The following is a 21313-nucleotide window of genomic DNA, read 5'->3' as shown; positions in this document are numbered from 1 at the left end:
GGCACCTCACGTACAGCTCAACAGGCTGCAGGTGTCAAATTGACTGGAGGCGGTTGCTAGTGAGTGACGATATGCTGTACTCCTGGCCACATGTAACTCAGATGACGATGCCAGACGATAGCGCCTGTCCATGTGCTAGAATAGTGCCTTAACACAGTATTAATTGCGAAGTAGCACATCGCTGATTTTGCACTGATACATGCACCATTTTAAAAAATATACTTTCTTATTTTTTTACCTTTTCATAAGGGCACTCTCTGTACATTATGCCTTTTTTAAATTCTACCTTTGGTAACTTTCACTCTATTACTGTTAAAGGTCTTGTATCAGTAGAAGCCTGACATTATTTTGATATTTCAATTTGACATTCAACAATTCAACATAAAATATAGCGAATGTTATGTTTAACGGTCCAGGCATGACATCCCTTGCAAGGGAGGATTATACAAACTGAGACTATACTCACTCCATGAAAAACCAAGATCATACTCCATCTCTGGTCATGTCATTAACAGCAATATAGTACTATATATTACATTTTCATTTAGTGATGTGCTGCACATTGATATAGCATGTGGCAGCTTTGATAACAAAGTACATAGCATATTAGTATGTGATAGTCACTCCTGTATTAGCTACAGGGGGGTGGGGGGGCAAGGGGAAACTTTCAATATGCTAAAGGTCTGTCTCTTCTCTTTGACATTGGTATCACACTGGGAGAGCACTCAGTGCAGTGCAAACAAAAGCATTCTATAAATATAGCTGCATGGCAGCAATGGACCGGGTTCCACAGACTGGGAAGGAATGAACGAAAGAGTTGACGTTGTGCAGTATCCCCAGCTACACATCTGTAACATGTTGCACTTCTGTAGATCAAACCGGGTGGCAGCAATGAGGTGTGGAGTGAAGGTGCTTATTATAGTGGCCACTGTGGGCCCAGAGGTGCCTTCTTTTTTTTTTTTTTTTTTGGTACCAGTGGTTTGCTGGGACGGTCAATATGGCAAAGTGGATGGAAATGTGCCTGTGAAGGTGTCGTGTAGACAATATAAAAATCAATACCTTAAAGGTAGAATTTATAATGTGCGCACACTGTGACCTTTAGGCCAAAGAGATCCTCTTGGTATAGGTTGTGTACATGTGTTGTTGAGGATGTTATAATACAGGGAATGCCACTAAAGGTCTCCTGGCATAGCCTGAGGTGTGGTGAAAAATAGCAACCTGGCATCTATCTGATGCAACTCCAACCCACATATGAGACCAAATGCATAATATTTAAAGAAAGGGCTATACCAATCTGTGCCATTTATTTATGGCCAGGTTGTGTGTGGCCTGGACTATCTGTGCTGAAGTGGACAAAAAGTTACCAATGTATGGTCGGGTTATTGGACAAAATACACGAGAATAATAGGAATTCCAGAAATTACAATAGGGTTCCCTGCTTTGCAGTGGGACCCTAATTACCCTCAAAGCCTCAGCACCATCTCCAAAACAATTTGCTGTCTCAATGATCATTTTGCAGTATAAATGTTTTTCCAATGCTAATTGAACTGTGCAGCTTCTGGTCCACGTGTTTGGCCAGCAAATGATTTGTATCATACGTTACATCACCATAACATTTCAATTCATTAGCCTGGCCAGATGAACTTCATAACTATTTATTTTTTATTTTATTTTTGTGATCCAGTAATGTGTAATGTCACACATCCAAGCCGGTGTAAGTCATCCCCTGAGGGAACAAGGATGTTCCACATGAGCTACCCTTCCTAATAAGTGGCCCAGGCATCCCAGTGAAAAATCCATTAAGGCAACTCATCCACAGTTGACTGGACATCTCCTACAGCCTGCTAAAGAGAGAAACAATCCCGCAAATCCTAAATTAATCAGGGACCGATTAGCTCATGATAATGGGAACGTTTAACCCAAGTGTGCCACAGAAAAATCTCTGATGGCACTGTTAAGTTCACATTCTTAAGGTGAGCTTTAAAACATTTTCTTTGACTTCCAGTGGGGCAGTATAGTCAAATTTTGCAAACAAAGGTAGTTGTACAACTTTGCTGATGAAATTGCCATGCCAGGTTATTATTAATCATAACAGATTTGGGTTGAAATTACCTGCTTTTAACATCATCTGGCTTTCTAAAACATCATGATTGCTGACACATGCACTGTTCATCTTGGGACATTCCTTGCCCCCATTTTATACTCTCATCCTCATTAAAAACTCCCTCATCTATGGTCTCTTGTTCCTAGCTGTCATCCTCATTTGAAACTCCCACATCATCATTCAGATCTCCTTCATCCATCATCCTGTCCTTATCTGTCAAACCAGTGTTTTTTTTGATACCCTCTCAGTGGTTGACGTATTGGTTTAAAAAAAAAAAAAAAAAAAAAAAAAAAAAACTACTTCTAGGTGGGATCACAGCTCAGCATTATTCCATTAATGATTCAATATATCTGAGTCAGAGTGCACCACTAGGATTTTTATTAGCTGGCAAATGTGTCCAGAAGGATTTCAATCTATCAGACAAATGATATCCAGCCATAACTATTATCAATGATACATGATAGACAGGTGTGTTTTACGTCATGTAACAAAAAACTTAAGCATTTTTGGGCTTTGAAAACAAAAATTATCATTAAAATGGAATGTACTATGCCTTCCACAGCAGGATGAATTGGGTAACATACACTGCATTTCCAAATGAATGGAACCTCTTCTGATTTAGTGGTTTTGGCTTTCTGCCACACCCATTGCTAACAGGTGCATAAAATCAAGCATACAGCCATGCAATCTTAATTGACAAACATTGGCAGTGGGTCATACTGGAGAGCTCAGTGATTTTCAATGTGGCACTGTCACAAGATGCTACCTTTTCAACAAGTCAGTTTGTCAAATTTCTTCCCTGCTGTAGCTGCCCCAGTCAACTAAGTGCTGTTATTGTGAAGTGGAAATGTATAGGAGCAAAAACAGCTCAGCCGCGAAATGGTAGGTCACACAAGCTCACAGAACGGGACCGCCATGTGCTGAAGTGTAGCATGTAAAAATCATCTGTCCTCGGTTGCAACACTCACTACTGAATTCCAGACTACCTCTGGAAACAACATCAGCACCAGACCTGTTCGTCAAGAGCTTCATAAAATGGGTTTCCATGGCCAAGCAGCTGTACACAAGCCTAAGATCACCATTCCCAATGTCTAGCATTGGCTGGAGTGTAAAGCATACTGTCATTGGAGCCATGGAAAAGCGTTCTATGTAGTTATGAATCACGCTTCACTATCTGGCTGTCTGATGGACAAATCTGGGTTACAGCAGCAAAGAGGAGGGTGGAACACCCCTTAAGGGTATGATGGGTGTGATGCTGCCTGTGTGAGGAATCCTCTCTTAGTGAATAGATGAAAAAAATATCTTGGGCTAAAGTAATTATCATTATTCACCTGGGTGAATAGGCCTTTTTGTATAGTATACAACTTAATTGCCATTAATTGCATTAATTAATAGGTTTTAGCCAAGACAGCCAGAACAATCATTTTCTGATCATCTGAAGCTCATATTCCCATGACCCATTTATTGCCAAAACCCAGCAATTTATGGCTTAGGCAAACTCATGGGGCTATTTTTTTTCCTCTCACCACAATCATTAAGCTGTGCATAATTATATTCCAAGCTGTACTGATGCAAGGGTTCACATAACCTTGGTTACGGTGATAACCATCAGTTTTTCTAAATTAGATGGGCAGTCACCATGGCAATGGCTAACTGTTTTTAGTCATTTGGCTATTGGGTGATACTAATGTATAATAATGATATAATGACAAAAAAATTACCAATGCATTGGTACAATTAAGGTTCTCTTACAGTAACTTGCTTTTCAAATCATTATATTTAGAAAGCGCCCTCATGCCAAGTTTGTGTATTTCCCAATTCTGTATTGCTAATGAAAAGAAAATGAAGAAGTGAACATTTGAAGAGCGGTGGTTCGCTTGCATCTATCTAACTGGGTCAACGTACCAATTTGGTTCTTTGTTGAATTGTTTTGCCGTTTATTATGCATTTAAATATAAGTGAAAAATGTTGCAGTTCTGCACAGATGCTGCTTGCCAGATGCCGACCGTATTAACGCCACTGAGAAGTGAAATGAAAGTGAGGCTCAACAGGAAAATGCAAAGCTTTCAGCTTCAGCCCTCTGCCCTGCCTCCCTCCACACAGTAACTCCTTGCGCTGCTTGCCCCATTACCTCAGACACCCCATCTATCGCGCAGCCGGCCCGCGTAGAGGAGATGGAACCAAGGACGTCGGCACCAGGGAAGGCTGCTCCCCGTGAAATGGCGCGCCCGAGCGTGAAATCACTTCTCTTTCAGCTTTAAGGGTTTACATGGATTTTTAATGATGAGTCCATATCTTTTATATGCCAAATATACTCAACGACTCCGTTCTTTTTGGTGTGTACTTAAAGATTCCCAGGTGGATGAAACTATAACAAGATTAATGCGATATTCATGCCTAGCATCCAGTGCATTGGCTCTCTCTCTCTAATTTAAGGCTGAACCCATCCTGCTAAAGAAACTGACTTCTACTCATTTTAAAAAGTGGGGCTAAGGGACTTGTGCAGACCTGAGTGAAAATATATAAAGCAAAATACAGATGTGGGTGTACTTTAATTTAATTGAGCCAGGCTTACAAAATGTATTTAGTTATTTATCTGAAGTTTAAAATGCTGAACAATCAAAAGGCCCATCTAATCGCCTGCATATCCACTGTCTATGGATGTAGATTAGCATGGACATCTTCCAAAGTGATGGGGGAGTCGCTGGTTGCTTTAAATCTTTGCACTGCAGTTCAGGTGAGCTGCACAGATGTTATGGACTGCACTCCTTGTGCAGCTGGTGTAGTCAGACATCAATCAACACTACTTCCCAGGCTAACAAATAAAGCCAATTATCTGTCACCCTGCAGGACTGCTGACCACTGTCAGCAGTGGTCAGTATTTAATTCCATAACCTGGGGTTCATTTAGTGCACCAAGGACTATTTATTTAGCTGGACACACAATTTGATATCATGGCCCTTTAGGGGTGTTCCATTGCAAACTCCCTCTACTCCCAAGCTACTGTAATGCACAAGTAGTGCACACACTATAATCCGTGCTGGATCTTGCTTGATAATAACTGTATTAACATTATCATCAGAAATAGCTTTCCACACCCATGTGGTACAGTTCTTAAACACTTAAAAAATCAATAGGAACCTGTACTAACCATAGCTACTGAAACACAATCCACAGGACTCAAAACACTCAAACAGTCATGATTAATATTTCTGGTTTCAATTATCACATTGAGTGTGTAGTTCAGGTTTGGCAACCCACAGAGAAAGTAATAGAAATTGTGTGTGTGTGCAGTGTGCATGTAGTAAGTATAAAAAAACAAAACCGAAATATAACCCTACATAGGCCTATAAGAAGCATATTTTGGACTGAAGAACACATTATGTATCTCTATCTATTAAATATGTATACTTAGGGCCTCATTTTCCATTTTACAAAAATCAGGGAATCTGGGTTACAAGACAGTATTGTGAGCTTTTTGTAAATTATTTCACAAAGCATTTGGTTTTAATTGAGCATTGGGGATGAAATTTGCCAGAATCCCATCAGAGAAATTTAAGAAGCTGCACCCCTTCCTCGTTTGCATTGGCAGAGACAAAGCCTGTGTCTGAATCAGCACACTTGCCTACTATTGAATGTACAAGTTGTATTCAACTTGCATACTCAAAAGTAAGCAGTGTGCTGATTCGGGCATGACCCAGCGGACCCGTTTACAGACTTGTCAGCAAAAACATGCACACAGTTTTGGCAATGGAAGTATATGCTTTGTTATTGCAGAGACTCATGTGACCATAGACGTGCATATTTAACTAGACAGACAAGCACACCTTCAGCTAACCTAAACTAGTGAAGCCCCAAAATGAAGCCTATATTGTGCATCTTCAGTGCAAAACATTGGAGCTCCCATTAAAATGAATATAAGACTTTTGAAGGCAAAATAAAACTTCCCCATTGTATTTTGAAATGATCAAAAATTCAATTTAACAAAACTCAGTTGATTTTTCATATGAAAAGCAGATTGTGAAAATATGCTTTTCATATGAAAAGCAGATTGTGAAAATATGCAATAACATATGTAAGTTTTAATTAAAATTTTCCTAGAACAACCATGGACCAAAACAACGATTCTTTACGATCACAAAAAAAAGTCTGGTTCTCATGTCTGTTGAGGTCTTTGGTTGTTAAATTACCATGGTTTTCTACACTGAATTTAATGGGCAGCAGGCTCTTTTGCCCTCAACATGTTCAGTAGAGGCGATCCCTTATTTCCTGGGCTTCACCGCCTGGCCCCTCCTACCCTCTCTAGTTCCTGTGTAATCTATGGGTGTGGCAGGGAGGGAGTCTGGTCACATCTACATAAAAACTGAAAATGTCTGGCTGTTGATCTTATGGCCATATGTGTATGCTAGGTTTCTTCACCAAATACATTGACAGTATATTCCTTGCCACTAAACAGGGGACAGTTTTTTGTTATGCCAGTTATACCGTAGGGATGTGGAATATTTTTGCCAGTTGGTAGGGTAAGCTTACAAGATCCCAATTCACCTCCTAATCACCCCCCCTTCACAGATACACTTAATTATAAATGTGTCACTGACACTGACATGGCAAGTGACACAATGGGGCAATGGGGAGCATAAAAAGCAGCAGGTGTGGGATGTGCTTTTGGTCTGCTTTCAGAACCCTGATCCCTGACCCTGAATTTACAAAGAATGAATTATCAAAAAGAAATCATCACCATTTAAAAGAACATCACTTGATAGTTCGGCACAGTGGGCTACTGTGAACCGCCACATTTGCATTACAAGTAATGATTACTACAATTTACATTGCTGTTATCAGTACCCTTTAATTGAGGGCGTTTGCATCATTTGAGACCACACTTTTTTTTTTTTTTTTTTTTTTTTTGCGAACAAGACATAGTATGACATGGCAGTCAAATTACACTTGAATGTGGTTAGCTTTGCTATGCTTTAATGACTCTGGTAATGGCATTAAGCAGCACAGTGCCTGCTGGGTCAACACTTGCTTTTAAGACAGGACTTTGATTTCCTCATTAATGAGGGAGTGTGGGAGGGCCAAACAGCCACTACCCCTCACTGAAATGTCTCACTCAGATCTATGACAACCCTTGTACAAGATGGTGACTCTTATGAAAACGCAAAATGAGTGTTAGTATGCTGAATTAGGACCAGGCCAATAACTTGCCTAACCATGAAGGTTAGTTTCTTTGCATAGACACTGGTGTAATCTGCTTTCTGACTGTTTCATTGCCAAAATGCGCATGCATCTTTGTCATTATTGTTTATAAACTTTGAAGGGGTCTGTAAAAGCCTACCTTGGGTCTGATTACCTATATGTAGGCAGTCCTTACTAAAGTCCATAGCCAGAACTACTCTGCTGTTATTCATGAACTACAGTCTGATAATCACTCAACATTGTTTTTCATTCAGTGTTAAAAGATAATTTAAGTAGTTGTACTAATAATTAATTTGATTATTGTATTAACATCAAATCATAAGTATAGACTAAGATTTTATTCACCAATTTATTTCAAACAGTCAGTGTTAGCATGGACAGTGTTAGTGGTAGATATGTATACTTATTAGGCCTAGTTATTAACACCAGGAGCGCCGGACCATTTCGTGGCATTGAAATAACTTTGTGTGCGGCCTGGGTCATATGACACATGAGCCTTCAAACGGGAAATGTTTGAATTGTTCGCTAGATGGTGCTTATTAGACACGAGCTGACAGAGGTTGCCAGCCCATTGTCCTAATCAAATATTTGCAAGATTTTAGACTGTCAGAGTAAGTTATGTTTTAGTTATGGCTCGGCATTCTAGCCAACACATTCTTACAATCTAAATGTATTTAGAATAAACAGTATGTCTGTATGAAATGAATGAGTAATAAAAAGCTAACAAACAGATAGCAGGGAGGTCAAACCTGTTCTGGCAATCTTTCAAAAAACATATTTTGACAGTTTATTTTTCATGCATAATGTCATAAATGCTAATAATCAAATAACAACATATAAATCGCCAATTTGCCAGAATATAACTAATACGATTTTTAAAATTAGCCGCTTCCCTCCGCATGTAATCACTGTTGTTGGAGGGAAACGCATCATCACCTGTGTGAATTTTAGGGTTGGGCTTTCTGTTTTATCAGAATCAGAATCAGAATCGGGTTTATTGCCAAGTAGGTTTACACATACAAGGAATTTGTTTTGGTCAGGTGGTGCGTAACAGTGAACATAAAATAAGATAAATAGAGTAAGATGAACATAGTGCAGTAAAAAACATAACAGACATAACATAACATAACAAAGTTCCTTCTGAAGTCCACAACCATCTCTACTGTCTTTAGGGCGTTGAGCTCCAGGTTGTTATGGCTGCACCAGGACACCAGATGTTCAATCTCTCTCCTGTAGGCGGACTCATCCCCACCAGAGATGAGTCCAATGAGAGTGGTCGTCTGCAAACTTCAGGAGCTTGACTGACTGATGACTGGAGGTGCAGCTATTGGTATACAGGGAGAAGAGTAGAGGAGAGAGGACGAAGCCTTGAGGGGAGCCGGTGCTGATGGTCCGGGAGTCGGAGACGTGTTTTCCCCAGCTTCACGTGCTGGTTCCTGTCAGACAGGAAGTCGGTGATCCACCTGCAGGTGCAGTCAGGCACGTGCAGCTGGGAGAGCTTGTCCTGTAGTAGAGCCGGGATGATGGTATTGAAGGCGGAGCTGAAGTCCACAAACAGGATCCTGACATAGGTTCCTGCAGTGTCCAGGTGCTGGAGGATGAAGTGGAGGGCCATGTTTACAGCATCGTCCACAGACCTCTGTATGCGAACTGCAGGGGGTCCAGGAGTGGGTCCGTGATGGTTTTGAGGTGGGACAGTACAAGGCGCTCAAAAGACTTCATTACCACAGAGGTCAGGGCAACGGGTCTGTAGTCATTGAGTCCTGCGGTCCTTGTTTTTTTGGGGACGGGGATAATGGTAGAGGTCTTGAAGCAGGCTGGTACGTGGCATGTCTCCAGTGAGGTGTTAAAAATGTCTGTGAACACCGGAGACAGCTGATCGGCACAGTGCTTCAGGGTGGAGGGAGAGACAGAGTCTGGTCCAGCTGCTTTGCGGGGGTTCTGTCTCTTGAATAGTCTGTTAACGTCCCTCTCCAGGAGGGAGAGAGTCGTCATTGTGATAGGGGAGGGGGAGGGGGCCTCTGAGGTGGGTGATTGTAGAGAGGCCCGGGCTCCTGCTGAGATGGGGGAGGAGGAGCTGGTGGTCTGGAGCTGGTGAATGGGGTCACGGGGGATGGTGTCAGGACTGTCCCATTGTCTTTCAAATCGGCAGTAGAACTCATTCAGGTCGTTGGCCAGGCGCTAGTCATTAGTGGAGTGGGGGGCTTTCGGTTTGTAGTTGGTGATCTGTCTGAGGCCCTTCCAAACAGAGGCCGAGTTGTTTTCTGAGAACTGCTGTTGGAGTTTCTCAGAGTACAGTCGTTTAGCATCTCTCACCGCCTTGCTAAACCTGTATTTAGACTCTTTAAACCGGTCCTTGTCCCCACTCCTAAATGCTTCCTCCTTTGCCAGCCTTAGCTGTCTGAGTTTAGCTGTAAACCAGGGTTTGTCGTTGTTGTAGATAACCCTGGTGCGTGATGGTACACAGCTGTCCTCACAGAAGCTGATGTATGATGTCACAGCCTCTGTGTACTCATCCAGACTGATGGTAGCAGTCCTGAAAACATCCCAGTCAGTACAGTCCAAGCATGTGCGAAGATCCTCCATAGCTTCACTGGTCCACTTCTTAGATGTCCTCACAACAGGTTTGCAGAGTTTTAATTTCTGCCTGTATGCAGGAATCAGGTGGACTATGATGTGGTCAGAGTGTCCCAGTGCAGCGCGGGGGATGGCGTGATAGGCATGGTTGATTGTACTGTAGCAGTGATCTAAAGTGTTCTCCTCTCTGGTCGGGCATTTAATCAACTGGTGGTATTTAGGCAGTTCGTGGCTGAGATTCCCTTTGTTAAAGTCGCCGAGGACGATAACGAAAGAGTCCGAGTTTGTCCGCTCCACACACAGTATCTGGTCGGCGAGCATACGCTGTGCCTCCTGCACGAGGGCTTGCGGTGGAATGTAAACACCGACCAGAATGAATGAAGCGAACTCGCGGGGGGAGTAGAAGGGTTTGCAGTTGATGAAAAAAGTTTCCAGAACAGGAGAACAGTGCTGCATAATCACTGTAACATCTTTACACCAGCCACTGTTTGTATAAAAACAAATACCTCCACCTTTCATTTTGCCGGAGCGCTCTGTGTCGTGATCCGCTCTGAATAGCTGAAAGCCTGCCAGCTGCAGCGCAGAGTCCGGTATCGATCCACACAGCCAAGTTTCCGTGAAGCACAAAACGGAAGATGTTGAAAAGTCTCTGTTTTTCTCCACCAGTAGCTGGAGTTCGTCCAGTTTATTGCACAGCGATCGCACGTTAGATAGAAATATTCCCGGTAACGGAGTGCGTAGACCACGTCTGCGGTGACGCACGAGCACACCGGCACGTTTCCCTCTCCTCCGGCGTTTCACTGCGTGAACAAGGGTGAGCGTACCTTTGACAAAAGTGACCAGTAATTCCGCAGATGTGATGAGAGTTAAAATATATGTAGAAAATATTGTTGTTCAAACGAGTTTTTTCCGGTAACCAGAAAACATGTAGGCTACACTGGCAAGCAGGTCATAGCTAGCTGTGACTATTCGACTGGGGATTCGAAATCCATGTCTCTTATTCATCGTAATTACAAAAAACGCCCATTCGTAAAACTGAATAATACCGCACTGTACATAAGACCTTAGCAAATATATACATGCAAGAATCCTGTTCAAACGAGTTTTCGGGCGTGCTTCTAGCGTCTTGAGCAATATGCAAATTATATCGTAATGATGGGTGCGTCTAATCCAATCAGCAGTGCTAATAACAGCATCTCAGTTGCAGGCTGATGTTCATAATAAAAATCATGCCCTAACAGATGAACACAGAATTACATTACATTACATTACATTACATTATAGGCATTTAGCTGACGCTCTTATCCAGAGCGACTTACAACAGTGTAACCAAACTCAGGATCAAGTCCACTTAAGTCCATTGAACAAAATGCAGATAAAAAGCCTTTACTATGATAGCATACATTAAGGAGAAACAAGATAAATAAAAAAAATAAAAAATTTTTTTGGTTCAGACTATTTATTTTTTTTAATAGTTATGGGAGGGGGTTTAGGGAAGAGGAGAGAGGTACACAGAGAAGAGGTGCGTCTTGAGTTTCCGTTTGAAGGTGCTCAGACACTCTGCTGTTCTGACCTCCACTGGAAGATCGTTCCACCATCGTGGGGCCAGAACTGCAAAGAGTCGAGACCTTGTTGCTGCTCGTGTTGGGGGAGGAATCAGCCGCCCTGTAGTAGCCGATCGGAGCGATCTGGCCGGCTTGTAGGGTCTGATCATCTTCTGCAGATAACCAGGAGCTGACCCCTTGACTGCTTGGAAAGCAAGCACCAGTGTCTTAAACCGGATGCGAGCTTGCACTGGTAGCCAGTGGAGGGAGATGAGGAGGGGAGTGACGTGGGAGTCACGAGGGAGGTTGTAAACCAGACGTGCTGCTGCATTCTGGATGAGCTGAAGGGGTCTGGTGGCTGATGCTGGGAGGCCAGCCAGGAGGGAGTTGCAGTAGTCCAGACGTGACAGTATCATGGCCTGGACCAGGAGCTGTGTGGAATAATTGGTGAGGAGTGGTCTTATTCTGCGGATATTGTACAGGATGAACCTGCACGACCGGGTGGTTGCCGCGATATTCTCAGAGAGTGACAGCCTGTTGTCCAGCACAACTCCAAGATTTCGGGCACTCTGCGAAGGGTGTAGGGGAGTGTCTCCTAAAGAAATGGGCAGATGAGAAGTGGGAGAGGTAAGAGAAGGAATATGGAGAAGTTCCGTTTTGCTTGTGTTGAGCTTGAGCTGGTGTTTGGTCATCCAGCTCTGGATGTCACTCAGGCAGGCGGATATGCGATCGGAGACCTGAGTGTCTGTGGGAGAGAAAGAGTAGAAAAGTTGAATATCATCTGCATAGAGATGATATGACATGCCATAGGCGGCAATAACAGGGCCAAGGGACCTAGTATACAGAGAAAAGAGGAGGGGACCAAGGACAGAGCCCTGAGGGACCCCAGTTGTGAGGGGACGAGGAGCTGATACTGCACCGGCCCAGGCAACCTGGAAGGAGCGGCCGGAGAGATAGGACGCAATCCAGTTGAGGGCTGGTCCGCAAATTCCCAATTCTGTCAGGGAAGACAGAAGTGTAGGATGGTCAACGGTGTCGAAGGCAGCTGAGAGGTCAAGAAGAATTAGGACAGATGAACGGGATGCTGCGTGTGCTGCGTGGAGAGACTCAGTGACGGAGAGCAGGGCAGTCTCCGTCGAGTGACCGGGTCTGAAACCAGACTGCTGAGGGTCTTGGAGGTTATGCTTAGAAAGAAAAGAGGAAAGTTGGTTAGACGCAGCACGTTCGAGAGTTTTAGATAGGAATGGAAGAAGGGATACCGGTCTGTAGTTCTGGGTGAGGCAGGGGTCCAGTGTTGGTTTCTTCAGAATGGGGGTGATGTGGGCTCTTTTGAAAGATGACGGGAAGGTGCCAGAAGTCAGGGAGGAGTTAATCAGGTGGGCGATGAAGGGGATGATCTCTGGTGAGATCAGCTGGAGGAGGGTAGAGGGGAGGGGATCAAGGGCACAGGTGGTGGGACGGTGGGAGAGCAAGAGTTGGGAGACATCAGGGAGAGAGAGTGGGGAGAAGGTGGAGAATGTGGGGAGGGTCATAGAGGGGATGGGGGGAGGGAAGGGTGGGGAGTCGGGAGGGTCAAGGGAGCTGCGGATGAGTGTGACCTTTGCTTCGAAGAAGGCTGCGAAGTCTTCAGCAGTAAGGGAGGTCTGAGTTGGAGGTGAGGGTTTACTGAGGAGAGAGGAGAAAATTGAAAACAGTTGCCTGGGGTTAGCAATAGATTTGTGTATTTTAGAGTGGTAGTATGTTGCCTTGGCAGTGGCAACTGCTGAGGAGAAGGAGTTCAGTAGGGACTGGTAGGCAGAGAGGTCCGTTGGCATTCTAGACTTCTTCCAGTTCCGCTCTGCTGCACGCAGGGCAGTCCTGGAAGATCGCAGAACGTCAGTCAGCCACGGGCATGGAGGAGATGGGCGTGTGGGCCTGGAGACAAGAGGACAGAGGGTATTAATGGCAGTGGAGAGTGATGATAGCAGGGTGTCAGAGGCCGAGTCAGAGGGAAGGGCAGAGAAGACATCAAGAGGGGGGAGGGAGGCAGTGACACAAGGGGCAAGAGAGGAGGGAGAAAGGGCGCACAGGTTACGGCGGACAGAGACAGTAGGGCTGGGTGGAGAGAAGGGGTGTGGGTGGGAGGGAAGGGGGAGTGAGAAGGAAACAGAATGATGATCAGAGGTATGGAGAGGGGTGACGTTTAGGCCAGTGCAGGTGGTGTTCCTCAAAAATACGAGGTCGAGGAGGTTGCCAGCCTTGTGGGTTGGGGGAGAGTGCTGGAGGGAGAGGTCGAAGGAGTGGAGTAGTGGAAGGAAGGCTGCAGACTGGGAGGCTTCAAGGTGAATATTGAAGTCTCCGAGGAGGATGAGGGGGGCACCATTCTCAGGGAAGGAGCTGAGCAGGATGTCAAGCTCTTCCAGAAAATTTCCCAGGGGACCTGGGGGGCGGTAGATGACAGAAATAAACAGGTTAGATGGGTGAGTCACATGTACAGAGTGGTGTTCAAAACTGGACAGAGAGAGGTGAGAGTGGAGAACAGAGAAATTCCAGGAGCGGGAGAGAAGTAAACCTGTGCCACCACCACGGCCTGATGGCCGGGGTGTGTGGGAGAATGAGAATGAGGAGGATAGCGTGGTTGGGGTAGAAGAGTTGTCAGGGCTGATCCAGGTCTCTGTGAGGGCCAGGAACTGGAGAGACAGGTGGGAAGCGTAGGCGGAGATGAAGTCGGCTTTTCGGGTTGCCGACTGGCAGTTCCAGAGTCCCCCAGCGAGGGTGGCATTCTGGCTGGTAGCTGGTTGCAGGTCGCGGAGGTTGGATGGGTTTCTCTGTCGTGGGGGCCCGCGACGCTGGAAGCGGGTTCGGAAGGGGAGAGAGCATACTGGGATGGGGAGGGAGCGCATAAAATGTGACGGGGCGACGCTATGCGTCGCTCTAAAAGCCCTATTATTGTGCAAATGCACCTGAAACTAATGACACAATTAAAAACAATAAATCAATAAAATTAGCTTCACAAAAGAAGTTAGTTCCTAACCGACGCACGTGACCTCAATTACAAGCAATTCTATAACGCCAAACAGCTGATTCGACTAACCGCGTAAAACCCTACTGCACGCAATACAAGTAAAAACTTAAAATCTACTTATCACGCAACGGAACCGGTAGCAGACGCGAAGCACACGAGTTGGTTACACTTCTGGTGTCTAACCAGAGAACCACAGTTAAAATACCCACGTCGCTCTAAAAGCCCTATTATTGTGCAAATGCACCTGAAACTAATGACACAATTAAAAACAATAAATCAATAAAATTAGCTTCACAAAAGAAGTTAGTTCCTAACCGACGCACGTGACCTCAATTACAAGCAATTCTATAACGCCAAACAGCTGATTCGACTAACCGCGTAAAACCCTACTGCACGCAATACAAGTAAAAACTTAAAATCTACTTATCACGCAACGGAACCGGTAGCAGACGCGAAGCACACGAGTTGGTTACACTTCTGGTGTCTAACCAGAGAACCACAGTTAAAATACCCACGTCGCTCTAAAAGCCCTATTATTGTGCAAATGCACCTGAAACTAATGACACAATTAAAAACAATAAATCAATAAAATTAGCTTCACAAAAGAAGTTAGTTCCTAACCGACGCACGTGACCTCAATTACAAGCAATTCTATAACGCCAAACAGCTGATTCGACTAACCGCGTAAAACCCTACTGCACGCAATACAAGTAAAAACTTAAAATCTACTTATCACGCAACGGAACCGGTAGCAGACGCGAAGCACACGAGTTGGTTACACTTTGGTTACACAGAATAATATGCTTTTATGCTCCCTACAAAACACAGCAGAAAAAGTGGGATTTCAAAACTGATTACAGTAGGCCTACAATATATCGCTTCAGCGCACACAGTTACATTGAGCGAGCAACAAAGTAAAAAGACGAGACCTTCAGTAATTTGCTTTATTATATAAAAACCACTAGCATACAGCACATTGTTAGGAAGTTGAAACTATTTTGAAAATATAACGTTAGCTAAATATATAGCTAGCAAGCTGAATTATTTAGAATCACCCCTCAAATCAATAAATAAAAAAAATCTATATAAAACATTAGCAATAAAGCTGCTAGTAATGCGGTAACGCCGTCAGCATTCAAGACAGAGCTTGGTTTGGATTTTTGTACATTTGCCACAGACAAGTCGTTTACACTTGTCACAGATGTCACAAGTTTTGTTCCCTCCACATCTGGATACCTGGCAGCGTTTTCTTTTTAGTGACCGCTCTCGCTGCGGTGTGTGGCGGGTTTCTGGACTGCAGAGTGGCGCTAGAACGGTACGCCGTGGAGCTGCCTTTGCGGTCATGTGATTTTCACGCAACTCCTTAGCCAACTCAAGAATAAATCTTCTTCGACCAATTGATTTGTCCATGCATTGCGTGTACAAAACATGTGCGTTGATTGCAGCCAGATCCAAAATGTTGTAAAAAACGGCGACTGGCCAACGACGACTTCCCCCCTTGACCGAATACAGCCGTGCCATCTGGTCCAAAACAAACACTCCCATTTTTGTTGCGTTGTAATGGGCGATTGTTTCTGGCAGTTTTTTTGCATCATTGTCGATCGATACGATTTTGTGCATAGTGCTCAAGATGCACACATTTTTCTTGGGCTTGCACTGATAAACCGTGAGTGTAGCGTGTCCAGCTCTCCATATTGTGGTGGAAAATCTCTCTCTATTTTGTGCCTTTGCAGAAGGGGGCACTTCTCTCCTCTTTTTGTTTATGGTACCCACCAATGTAGTTTTTTTTGCATGTAGATTGTTCGCCAGGGCAATTGATGTGAAGAAATTGTCCGAGGTTATATTTCTTCCTTTTCCGATGAAGGGTTCCACAAGGCGCATGACCACATTGTCAGCTAATCGTTCGCCGACGGGCCTCGCCTCATCTTTCCCAAGGTATGGGAAGCGTTCAGCATGTACTTCGTTTCAACGTCGGCTGCTATCCAGAACTTTATCCCAAATTTATCTGGTTTAGTAGCAATGTACTGCGTGAAGCGGCACTGCGCTTTAGTTGGGAACAACTGCTCATCAACAGTTATGTTTTCTCCAGGTGTGTAACGCGCAGTACTGTTGCTTACAAATTTGCTCCATATTTCGGAAATAATGGCAAATTTTGTCTTTCTCAAGACATGTTGCCCTTGTGTCTTTGTCATCAAATCTGAGAGAGCGCATGATGTCCCGAAACCTTTGCTGTGACCGTTTCGTTGAAAAATGGATTTCCTAAGTCTGAAGACCAAAAGTCTTCTAAATTCATACTTTTACCGCCAGTGATGCCTCGTAAATACAGCAGTCCCACGAAAGCTTTCAACTCGTCGACTGACAGGTCCCAGTTTTCTGCCCCATCTCTGTGGGCTTCTGCCACAGTATACTTGACAATGTGCTCCCACATCGGAATGTCAATCAGACATAGCAGACTGCTCAGCGGACTTCCAATGTTCTCCTTGGCGCACCGTGTGGGCCCAGCCTTTTCCCGTAAGACATTGCAGGATGGTGCTCTGCCCAGAGCATTACCAGCAGTCTGTTCGACCCAAACTGTTCCATCATTTGCCCTTTCCTCTCTCTCTGAGACAAACTCAGTCTCAGTCTCAGTCTCAACTTCAGAAGCTGAATCAAATTCAATATCGAGCTCCGACTCCTCATCGCCCGAATCCATTTCACTGACATTCTGAATCAGGTCCAAAGCTTGCTTGGCAGAGTATCTATGTGGTTGTATGTTCATCTTGGCAAGCGATACCAAACTGAACTGGTCGCCGAAATAATCATGCTTCTCTTTCGTAGCCATATTTTCGTAGCCCAATAGTAATTTGAATAGAAATTATTATAACAGCCCCGCCCATGCCATTATAGTTTCAGGTGTGAGGGGCGTGGTGTGGTGTGTGAAAACCCTTGATTCCTTGATAGGATGTAACATCCATAACATGTTACATTAACAATCTTTTCGATTAAAACTTTGATAATTATGTAGATGCCTAAATGTGAATACTCTGTGTAAAAATTAAAAAAGTTGCACATAATAGCAACATCTGCAAACGTGTAGGATAAAACTAGGCATAAATTAACCATAGGCCTTATTTTCGAAAGAAAACTAAATCCCTATTGGAAAAATGCATTGGCAATCTGCCAAGGGAACCCATGGCGGAAGAAACGTCCGGGTTGGCCTACAAAAAGATGTCTTCACTGTAACACTACTCTATTTATTCTTCAAAATAAACATAAATATTTCTAATAACAAAATAAATAAAACATTCGTACAAATGTCCACCGCGATGAAAAGTGAATCCTTGCGCCTCCTGGTGTGTTGAAGGAAAACTGACTCCTTAGCCTGAAGACAGCCGGAATTTAACAACACTTATAATACACACGGAGGTTCAATAAGGTGTTTTTAACACTCTGGGGTCTAAGGGTAAAATGAGGCAAACTGGTGATTCTGCGATGCTCTGGCATTTGTGTAAATTTCATCAACTTCATATACAGTGATTCCAAAGTTTTTCATATCTTTGTTTTCAGCACAAACTCAGCTACAAGAATATGGCAGTAGTAAGTAGGTCATAATCATGTGTGGATTGTAAACAGCTCTAAAATCACACAAATTGTAAACAGTAGTTTTGAACATGCACAGGAATGTTGTAATAAAACACACTAAACAATTGTGACAAAGACTTTTGGTCACTGAAATGTGTTCATCAAGGTCTTGGGTATCAAAAGATGACAATTTTTGCAAATCCAATGAGAAATATAAAATAAATTGCTAAAAGTAAGTGTTGTGACTATTATTTTTGAAAATGGGAGGGCTAATGGCCTTTCTGTAATGAATATTTATTGAGAAGGAGGACCTGCCTGCTAAGTAGGCTATTCACACCTGGCCGCATGCCTCCCCACCTCTAAGACAAAGACTTTTCACAAAGCAATACACAGTGAGCCATTTAGAAGACAGAAACGCAGACATCTTTTGATTTTGGTACATTCATTGAAGTAAATTATATGAATGGGAGATGCAATTCACACACACTTCCAGGTTATTTCAGAATCAGAATCAACTTTATTAGGCAAAGTGCATAATATAAAAGAGCATTTACACAATATAAACCCAATATTTCTGCTTCACACACACAATTTGACTCCAGAATGGTTGCCACAAGTGCCTTACAAAAACAACAAACACAAAAGCCAATGAATATAAAAAGTGCTTAATGTAAAAAGAGCACCTACACAATATACACCATTATTTTATATATTTTGTGTATAATCTTTCAAAGTTGCAAGTGCCATTTTGCAAAACAGTTCCTGTCTGGCTGTAAACACAGGGGGACATCACATTCCTTGCACTTCCATGGAGTGTTCTGTTTTTTCCCGAAGTCCATCCTGCAGAGTTTGCATGTCTTGCGACCAATCGAAGCCACCTTGCTGGCATCCAGAGTCTGTGAGGCTGTAGGCACAGGCACATGATCATAACATTCCCGTCTTGTTACATTGGGTGCCTTCTGTGAGACACCACACAGCTGCGCAGTGAGCTCCTCCATGAAGGCCTTGTGAGGCATTGCTTCCTGTTGTCCCAGTGATGACAGTTCTTTATGTAGGATATATGCATTTGTGGCAGCAATGTCAAAGAAATGTAAAAACAATTCCAGAGGAGTGTGGGCTTCAGTCGAGCTCAGCTGCACTCCAGGTTGCCGCGCAGGACGGAAACGCATCACCGGTGGGGCCACATCAGCAGATTTCTCAGTTTTCCATGACCGAGCTGGCTGAGCTGCTTGCTGCTTGCTGACTGGTGTCCTCTTGCCACTCTTGCGTCGCCTCTTAGCAGGTGGTAAACTAGGCTGTGTTACCTGATCAGCATCTCTGTAAATGTAATAGAAACAAAATTGTTAGGAAATGTGACATCAAATCAAACTTTATTTAGCACATTCCCATCAACAACAATGTTATTTACAAAAAAGGGACAAACCACTAACTAATGAAAACAAAACTTAGAAAATGTGGCAGTTATATCTTATACAAACAAATAACCGAACAAACACAACCAGATGCAGAGAGGTAGCCTATAATTTTGAGATGCAACGGTTAGTGTGGAAATTTACAAACGTGCATATTACTCGATATTCCTACAAACACACACATAAATTGCAATACAGTACACATTTACAAATAATAAAAGCTATCAACGAAACAACATTAGCTAAACTCACGCAACTCATAAATAATGCCTCAATCTGAAGTAGGTCTTTTTAGCTAAGTGGTTAGTTTATTTCCCGAACTTGGATGCAATATGCTAATATCGATTGTGCGAGGACACCCGGTTTTAGAATCCTAGCCACGCCAATACACGCCACGCATAGGTTATTTACGTACAGTGATCAAGTAAAATATTTACAGTGCAATTTTTTGAGATGCAGTATTGAATCGTTCGTAGTGTGGCAATTTACAAACGCGCATATTACTGGATATTCTTACAAACACACAGATAAGTTGCAATACAGTACACACTACCAATATTATCGTAAGAAATACACTTACTCATGAAGTTGATCCTCAGCTGGATCAGTTCGCAGTTCGAAATGAAACCGTTCTTCATCAGTGTCAGCTTCAGTGTCCGGGCCTGATGAGTTCGCGTCTTCATGGTCGCTCTCCCACAAAGCATGAAGAACATCCAGTCCAGTTATTCGTGCCATTTTCCGAAATGAAATGTAAGGATTGCCCGAGAAGACGTGGGCTATGCTTCTGTGTGACATTTTATCCTTGTTTACAGTAGGCGCTCTCGCACATCAAACGCATCGCCCCTCCCCTGCCATCGATAGCAATTAGCATGTCATTATCTTGTGAATGTGGTCTGGGCGTACTTACTGCCGAGCGAAAATCACATATTAATGAGAAAGACTTAGCACATGGCAATGGTCTGTTTGATCTCATTTTAAATAGCTTAAAACAATTCATATTATTTTGTCAATGGGTACATTGGAATGCCACGATTCTAAGGTTTATGTCAATGTCTTTGTTGTGTCCGTATGATAAAAGCTCGCGAAGTTATTCATCCAAATAGCAACGAAATCTTGTCGAGCTCCGCCGGCGGAGCTCTCGACCCCAGAGGGTTAACATTTTCCAAATGTGACTGACATTCCTGCAATGCTGGTACGTAAAGAACAAATATCTAGGAAAAGTCAGTGAATGCGGATGATGTAGCTTGCTAGTAACTAAATGAAAAAAAATCCTAAACTCAGAAATATCTCAGTTCTAGTGTTAAACTCATATTGCATAGTTAAACATGAAGTACTGTATTGCAGTTTAAAGTGCTTCAAAAATATTTATTACATTTAAAGGGTTAATAGTTAACCATGCACTGCCATGTTCTACTTTTTTAAATGGGAAATGTTCTATTACTTTTAAATGTTTCCAGACGTGTGCACTGTATTAAATGTAGTTTTTAGCATTGAAGAGGTGGACATTAATCACTCCCAGTTTCTCAGGATGTGCAGTACACCAATCCTAGTGTGGTTAACAGCCCTTGAATTCATTTGTGGTATGGCATGTAAAATATACAAGAAATCACATTTCCCATTGTGATTTATTCCCTATGCAGAAATGAAATTTCACAGGTGGGCTGAAAAACGAATACAGAATCATCTTATGGGATGGAGGTTTGTTTACTTCGTATCAGTTCCATCTTCTGTAAATGGTATGTTAATGTGTTTATTTTTTCCACATTTTGTTTCATTCATTTGTTAATTAAAATTTCAATCAAAAAAAGTGATTAACAAAATTAACTACAGAATGCACTGAAATACATAAAATTTTTGGAACAAACTGGGCCTACAGTAATAAATATGGCTGTGCATAGTTATTACTCTATAG

At 43.1% G+C, this 21313-nt stretch overlaps 1 protein-coding gene across 1 annotated transcript; it reads right to left on the bottom strand.

Moving 5' to 3' along the window:
- Positions 1-9484: 9484 nt before the first annotated feature.
- Positions 9485-10616, bottom strand: LOC118234332. Its single transcript, XM_035430799.1, has 2 exons — positions 10483-10616; positions 9485-10392 (listed from the first exon to the last, which is right to left on the bottom strand). Exon 2 carries the CDS (start codon positions 10334-10336, stop codon positions 9485-9487), a length of 852 nt encoding a protein of 283 aa, XP_035286690.1. The 5' UTR covers positions 10337-10392; positions 10483-10616.
- Positions 10617-21313: the final 10697 nt, after the last annotated feature.

This window comes from Anguilla anguilla, chromosome 8 (assembly GCF_013347855.1).
Source record: "Anguilla anguilla isolate fAngAng1 chromosome 8, fAngAng1.pri, whole genome shotgun sequence".
NCBI classification, from domain to species: Eukaryota; Metazoa; Chordata; class Actinopteri; order Anguilliformes; family Anguillidae; genus Anguilla; species Anguilla anguilla.
The sequence above is the reverse complement of the archived record's forward strand: the minus strand, read 5'-3'. Positions and strand labels throughout refer to the sequence as shown.

Coding starts and splice junctions, on each gene's coding strand:
- LOC118234332 (XM_035430799.1), bottom strand. CDS start 10,336: ATGCAGCACTGTTCTCCTGTTCTGGAAACTTTTTTCATCAACTGCAAA.